General features: G+C 40.5%; 1 protein-coding gene across 1 annotated transcript; it reads left to right on the top strand.

Annotated features, from left to right (window-relative positions):
- The first annotated feature begins 2663 nt into the window (after positions 1-2663).
- Positions 2664-6304, top strand: LOC131899579 (zinc finger and SCAN domain-containing protein 4-like). Its single transcript, XM_059251111.1, has 4 exons — positions 2664-3059; positions 5367-5526; positions 5613-5789; positions 5844-6304. The coding sequence occupies exons 1-4, from the start codon at positions 2664-2666 to the stop codon at positions 6302-6304; spliced, it is 1194 nt and encodes a 397-aa protein (XP_059107094.1).
- The last annotated feature ends 1561 nt before the right edge of the window (positions 6305-7865 follow it).

The following is a 7865-nucleotide window of genomic DNA, read 5'->3' as shown; positions in this document are numbered from 1 at the left end:
TAGTTACAGTACAGCCAGGGAGACATAGTGAGACAATGTTTTAAAAAACAGAACAGCAGCAACAACAAGACAGTAAAGAACAGACCAAAAAACAAAATGGATTCTTGAAGTAGTGAGACAGCTCTGGGCCCCCAGTACTGAGTACTTTGAAGCCATAGAATTGTAGTGCAAGATCATTGTCTACAACCTAATGAGTTTGTGAGTAGACCTGGCTAACAAGGCAGCCATTTGAAAAAACAAGCAAACACCAACAAATTAGAAAAGCAAAGAAAAAAAGACAGGGAAATGTAGACAAATTTCTAAATAGTCTTAATAAAAAAGAAACACAGAGCCAAATATAGGAGTAATAGCTGAAGAGATCAGAGAATTAGTGAAAAGCCACTGACTACCCTTTAGTTCACCATCAAGTTGTAGTTTCCTACACCAGAGAGCTTCATCCTGCCTAACCTGAGCTTTTATTACTTTCCTGTTCTGCTTTCTCATTGACTCTAAGACCAGCCACATGTCTTTCTAGTCACTGCCTGTCTATACAGACATCCAGGTCTGTATGGTTGGTACTGGGATTAAAGGCTTGTGTCACCAGGCTTGACTGTGTCCTTGACCACACGAAGACTCTGCCTGCCAGGTCATCGGATTAAAGGCTTGGACTACAACTGCCTGATTTCTGCTCCAGGCTCCCTATGACTTCTGATCTCCATGCCAACTTTATCTATTAACATACAAATAGAAACCACTTTTGAGCACAATTAAAGTATCACCTCAGGGAAATCCACATGTTGTATATACATTTTAAGTGCACCCTAAACTACAATCCTCCTCACATATCTGTCATACATCATGTAAAACAAGTCAAACTTCTTCACTTTGTCCATAGAGATGAGCCCAGGAAAGGTTGTCTTTTCTATGTTGTGCTTCAGACACCTCCTGGGCTCTTTTCTCTGTGTGTCTCATTCCACTGCCAAGGCTTTACCTTATTCACTGCAGCATTTGAATTCCAAACCCTCTGGATATCAGAAATTTTTAACCAGTTTGGAATGAGCTACACGTCAGAAGTCATAGTAGGTGAATGACAATCTTTATATTCCTTTCAGCATGTTACTGTCCCCTTTCACTGCAGTGACTGACTATGCTTGCTTTGGATGTGTTCTCCTTCCATGGCATAATCCAGGATTGCATAGAGATGCAGAGCTGGGGGCTGAGGGAGGATTCCATGTGTAATTCAATCAGAGGGGCAAGTGTCTTTCCCGTTTGGTTAGCTTGTTTTTTTCTGCTCTAGTGAGGCTTTTCACTGGTCTTCCTACACTACCAGGCTGTTCTGGGACTGGAGACCCTCCAGTCCACTTAATGATTGATAGGATGAAAGTGTTGACTGCCACACCCACTCACAGGAGGTGTGGTCCAATCTTATTATCAAGTGATAGGCATCTCAGATTGAATCACTGAAGCCAGGCACTATAAAAGGAAGTCAACTTGAACAGAACCTCAGATGAAGAAGAGCAGTGACCTGGAGACACATCGGCTCCTAGTGCCAGCTGGAATCACTGGAGAAATTCACTGTAGAGCCAAGTAACTGTAGAATAGGAACATTTGACTTCTTTGTTGCTTGAGTATGTGTGTTTTGTGAATATTTGTGGGGTTTGGGAGATGCTGCTTCACAGTTTTGGGAGATCTCAAAGATGTAGTGTGGTCTTTTGGAACTTTCTGATCAAGGGTTTAACCATTAAAATTCTGAAGGATAGCCATATGCTTTTTTTATAGACTTGTCTTGGCTGTGCTGTGAGTTAAAGGTTGTTGGTCATTCAGTTTCAAAGTTTTTCTTATGAAAGTTTAGCTTTGTGGCTCTTTAGAATGGGAGACAAGGGTGAATCTTAATATTTGAGGTTCAGCATCTACAACTTCACCTTTTATAGGGAAGGAACAGATGGTCCTGTGCTACTGAACACCTTGCTGTTCTCTTCCTTCAGGTCTTCCCATGCTCAACCTAAGATGTTTCTCTCTGATGAGTCTTGTACTGTTACAGTCACATCTCTTTGTTCTGGTCTCTAGAATAAATTGTGTAGGACTCTGTTTAAGTATTTAGTGTCAAGAAAAAATGGAACTGTGTTTATTGGAATGTATCTGGGACCCATAAACTCATAGGGAGTGGCACTCTTAGGAGGTGTGGCCTTGTGGTAGAAGACTGAATGAAACATGCCTTTAATCCAGACCTTGATGTGGAGGGCACACCTTTAGTGTGGACCACACCAACTGGAGTAATTGAGTCACTGTTGGGTTGGGATTTGAGGTCTTTTTCTCAAGCTTCAATCAATGTGTAAGATTATATCTGTTGATGTATCATGTATCAGTCTCAGCTCTAGCACCACCTTTGCTTTTCTGAGGCCATGCTCCCCAAAATGAGGGACTGAACCTCTGAACTGTAAGTGAGCCACCAAAATAAAATGTTTCCTTTATTAGAGTTTCTGTGATTATGGTGTCTTTCACAGCAATAGTAAGTCCTCAATAAGATAGAAACCATCTGTGATAAGACTCTTAGTTGTTATTATTTAATTATGTCCATTTTAATTTATAGCTTTAACATATTCACAAATTTCTTAAATAGATCTTCAAGTCACAAGAGAGATACTTGACTGAGAAAGTTGAATTTTTTGAGGAGTCTCAACAGAATGGCTTCCCAGCACAACAACTCCTTTGAACCCCAGTCACCAGAAAGTGGCCTTGTATTAGACAACAGGAACTTCATTCCAAGCCAGGACACTTCTCTACAGTGGGAAGAAGATATCTGTAACTCCTCAACTGCTCAGCTCAACTTTCCCACAAATGACAATGGTTCCCGGGCAAAGCATGAGCTGCAAGCAATCTTGAAGTCATTTACCTCCTGGTTGAAGCCAGAAAAGCATAGCAAAGAGGAGATGATTTCTCAGCTGGTCTTGGCTCAGTTTCTCAAAACTGGGCACTACAAGGACAAGTCTATCTTGAAAGAGAAGTGGGACTCAAATGGCAGAAACATGGGGAGATTCATGGAGAGTCTGACTGATGAGTGCTTGAAGCCTCCTGTCATGGTGAGTACCTTGGTTGAGAGATGGTTAAGTTAGCAATCAAGACAGTCATTTATATTTGGGGAAAAGTAAGAAGATGTAGTTATTTTATATGTGAGGCTGTCCCACTCCAACAAAATATTTACAATGGAGATTATGTATTACTATAAATGAGATATAAATTTAATGGGCTTAAAAGTGCAAGAAGGCATGGCTCTTTTGATTGATACAATCATTTAAATACTTTACATGGTGTTAGGGAGACTGGGAGATGATATTTGAGCAAAGCTTGTAAGGGTTTAGAATAGAGACCCTGGCTGGGATTGGAAGATGGCTCATTTAGGTAGGTGATTATATTGTAATTATGAGTATTTAGTTGGAATTGCAGCACACATTTAAAATTCTGGCTTTCAGACCTCATCTGTTATTCCAGGACCTGGGCTGTGGAAACTGGGGATCTAATTGGCTTAATGGTTTTCTAAATTGTCTACTACATGTCATTAAGTTCCTACATAAAAAACTGAATGTGCAGGAATGTAGAATATGATTTCTGATGCTGAAATGTGGCTATTAAATGCACATTCAACACCAACACATCCCTAAGAAAAGTCCTGATGAATAATAAAGGGCTGTAATTCAAAGTTTTAGAACTGAAATTCTTAATTTGGATAAACTACATTGAAACTTCTTTAAATGTCTAGGTTTGCATAATTCTCAGTTACTCTCAGAAATGGTCAAGATGGTGACATTTTTCAAACACCGCATACATACATTTCTAAATGTCATGGTTGAAATAACTTCTTATTGCCTTAAACTTTTAAATTTGGATATTAGTTGGTTTGTTTGTTTGCTTGGTTAGGGTTTTTTTTTTTTTCCCATTTGGGACTGACTTTTGTTCAACTGGCTTGAGTAGGATTCAGAGGAATTATACTTTCCCAGGACTTCAAGTACTGGATTAAAACTGTCCACCACCACACCCTGATGTTTATTTCAGGTTTTTACTCTATGCACACATTGTCATTTTAGTTTGTTTTATCCCACATTTCACTCCTTTGATTTTGTTTTAAGTGATCATTTCATGATTGAAACTGAATTCCAAATAAAATGCTGTCAGCTTCCTAACAGCAGAGACAGCATGTTTAGGTGGAGACAATATATGTGTTAGAAGTGTTTCAGTCAGATGTGAGTTGTACTAAGGACTTAATAATAGAAAACAACATCCCTTAGAAATAGAGCTATGATACTAAGGGCATCATCAACCAAGGGTTTTTATCTAGAGTTAGTATTTAAATTTAGCAACCAAAAATATAGGTATTGGAAATACAACCCACTCCCACAGCAAAGTGAAGTGAGGGTGTAAGAGATGGGGACCAGTGACAGACTAATGGTCGGAAGTGGGGGATGGGAAATCCTCAGCTATCTGGGAATGAAAATGTCAGAGTTAATCGCATGAAAGCAGAAAGTTACAATTGCCAATATGACACCAGGACACCAAAAGGACATCAATTACACAGTTACTGTAGACATCCTAAGAATTTCAGAAACAAACTAACTATTACTAATCAAAGGCTGAATAAGGAGCTTCTAGCATAGCAGCCATCTTTCAGACAAAGAATACAGAAATATTAAGGGTTCTGGGCACTGATTAATAACTATAGATCCTGGGTGCAAGAGAGGAGGAAAAATAAGGAGCTTCAAATTAAGGAGATACAGAGAAACACTAGCCATACAACTCTTTGTTAAACAGAAAAAAAAATATTAGAACAGATAACACCCATCAATTAACAGAGGAGGCCCTAGAGGTGCAAGCCCCACAGGCAAGTCTATGTCAGAATTTTTACAGGCTCCTTTGGGTCTTCTCGATCTCCAGACTACCTCCCTCCTTGATATGTCCTACCTAGCCTTGGTGTCTTCTCAGTAAACCAGCTATTTCATTATAGTTGCCCTAGATTGGGTGGAATGGGGACAGTCCTTGGAAAAAAATGAGAAGCCTTTTTTATGGAGTAAGTCTCTATTTTCTGGATTGGAACAGGAATACCTTTCCTTGTTCAATGCATTGACCAGGTGAAGAATAAGTTGTGGCTAGACATTGCAGAAACCGAACCTTACCTTTTCCCTTGGTACAGTGACTCAACACTTGCAAATACATTGTGAATAAGGACTTTAGAGAACATAACTTGTGAATGACAGAATAACACCATTAGAGATGAGAGATAGACAAATGACCTAACTCATAGTTCAGTGATCCTGTGCAATCAGTTAGAGGACAGGTTTTCACTCATCCACAAATCCACAGATTCATTGGTAATGGTCCTCTGGCTTTGTTTACAGGTTCACGTCTCCATGCAGGGGCAGGAAGCCCTCTTTTCTAAGAATATGTCCTTAGAAGAAACCTTCAACCTTCTGAAAGGGCAGCAATCAGCAAGAAGTTCAATACAAGAGAGTGCAAGGACACCCTTGCCAATCCCCCAAGACATGTTATTGACAACAGGTAAGTGTCAGGAAGCTGCACAGAGGAAGGGTGTTGTGTCAGGATCTTTTCTGGGCACAGTTTCATAGACTGTCTTATTTCCACAGGACATGAAGACTGGGAAGATGGCCAAAACAATGGCTGGAGCACTAGTGATGTAAATGATGGGGATAGTCGTCCTGGAAATGAGATGGACTCCCTTTCCCTTATCCAACAAGTTCAGTTTAATGAACCTAAAGACAGAAGAGTTTCTGATGGAAATCCTCTGGATTTAAGCAGAACAAGTCAAGTCACCTCTAGGTACCAGGAAGAATTTCATAGAGGAACTTCTTCTGAAGATGTCCCTATGGAGGTACAACCAGAGATGATCTCCAGTCCAGAGCAGACAGAAGCCTGCCAGAATCATGATGCAAGCTCCACACGTGGGGGTCGCCAAAAGAGACCCCTCAGAGACCCAAAGACATTCAAATGTGAGCAATGTCCCAGAACCTTTAAATATCCCAGTAGACTTGCCGCCCACCAGAGAATACACAAGAAGCAAAAGTCATTTGTCTGTAAAACATGTCATAAGGGCTTTTATACTCGCTCAGACCTGAGAGTACATAAGGTCATACACCAGGAAAATAAACCTTTCGAATGTAGTACTTGTGGAAAGTCTTTCAGCAATCAAACCAATCTGAAAGCTCATGAGAGGATTCACACAGGAGAGAAGCCCTACACCTGCTCCTTGTGTAACCGTAGCTTCCGCCAGTCATCCACATACCACCGTCACCGGAGGAATTGCCACAAAGCAGACTGAACTGTGTACCTTCCTCACCAGATGATAGCAGGGCTCCAGCTTACTGTTTCATCTGTAGATGAGGAAGCATGTAGCTTCTAAACAGCAAGTAACCATTGAAGACATGACTTGTACCTTCTGGATTGTTCCATCTGTCTGTGTGGATAAAGAAGATGAGTCTGTTTTATGTTAAGTAATATTTTTCTAAAGCATTAAATAGCTTATAATTTCTGCCGGATATATATTAAATAAATGAATGGAATTGTAATACAATTGCCTCTCATGTATATTTTGTGTGGCTTGTGCTTGTGATTTTGTGAGTTTTTGTCTGCTTTTTTTTTTGGCCTCAGTTCCACAGCACGAGTGGACAATAGAGGACTGTGTTGTCAGTTCTTTAATTTTGCCTTGTTTGAGACAGTGTCTTTCTTGTTAGGAGCTTTGTACATAAGTATGTCTGGTACTACACATTCCAAACATTCTCTGCTCTGCAGCCCTTATCTCTACAGGTTCATGTCAGTGCCCTGCCATTCCCTCTGACTTTGATACCCCATTAAAGTTTCAATCCCAAGTCTCAGGCTTGCAATGTAAATGCATTGCCCTCTCAGCCATCTCCCATGCTATGAGTGATTACTGCTTAATGTTCAAGAATGTGCCCCCACAGGTTGGACAGGGTCCTGATGTAGAGTAAAAAGCTTCAGTTGCTCACAGTGGCTCAAAAGAGCCATCCCTATCAGTTCCATTATAGTCCCACTGTAATCTTCATAGCTCTATCCACAGGTCCCTAGAAACTTGTGGAATAGAGGGGGCTGTGTGGATGCTGACCTCACGTAATGACAAATAGAAGGCAATTGGCAAATGTTTTCAATGAATGAACTTTAAAAGTATCTTACAGAAAGGAAAAAGGACTAATATGTATATTGTAAAACAGGGTTCTGTGCAGAGTTGAAGAAAAGCATAGGCTGATTGAGATGTTGGCATCTGTGTATGTGTTGGTGATTTCCAGGTTGAAGCCTAGCTGAGTTCACCGTAACCTGTAGACGTGTTGTGGCAAACCATGATATCCCCCTGATGTATGTAGTACAGCCTTACAGCTGGCCACCAGGAGCCTTCAATTTATTAAAATACAGAATGAGCTGACATGAATACCAATACAATTTATACATTTTGACTCTGAAGTTCTTTTTTTGTTTGTTTGTTTTTTTCAAGACAGGGTTTCTCCATGTAGTTTTAGTGCCTGTCCTGGATCTTGCTCTGTAGACCAGGCTGGACTCAAACTCAAAGGGATTTGCCTGGCTCTGCCTCCCACTGTGCTGGGATTAAAGGGGTATGCCATCTCCACCTGGCCACTTTGAAGTTCTTATTGTTGGCATACCTTGTGGCTGATCCTTTCCCCAGCAGTTGGCTTTCTGATCCCTTTCCTTATGATATGTTCTCCAGTCTTGTTTTTTTTTTTTTCCTCATGAGACTTGTAGATTGGCGGGATTTAGTCTCTCAAGATTTCAGTATTAAAGATTCCTGGATTGTGATGGTGGGGATTTCTTAGCCTTTTCATCTTTAGAGATTGTAGCCTTTGTGGGATTAA

The sequence above is a fragment of the Peromyscus eremicus genome, chromosome 1 (assembly GCF_949786415.1).
Source record: "Peromyscus eremicus chromosome 1, PerEre_H2_v1, whole genome shotgun sequence".
Classification (NCBI taxonomy): domain Eukaryota; kingdom Metazoa; phylum Chordata; class Mammalia; order Rodentia; family Cricetidae; genus Peromyscus; species Peromyscus eremicus.
The sequence above is the reverse complement of the archived record's forward strand: the minus strand, read 5'-3'. Positions and strand labels throughout refer to the sequence as shown.

Bases quoted from the DNA above. Each gene is read 5' to 3' on its own strand.
- LOC131899579 (XM_059251111.1), top strand. From the start codon at position 2,664: ATGGCTTCCCAGCACAACAACTCCTTTGAACCCCAGTCACCAGAAAGT. The intron at 3,060-5,366 runs GTGAGTACCTTG...CTTTGTTTACAG, and splicing joins GCTTGAAGCCTCCTGTCATG to GTTCACGTCTCCATGCAGGG. The intron at 5,527-5,612 runs GTAAGTGTCAGG...TTATTTCCACAG, and splicing joins AGACATGTTATTGACAACAG to GACATGAAGACTGGGAAGAT.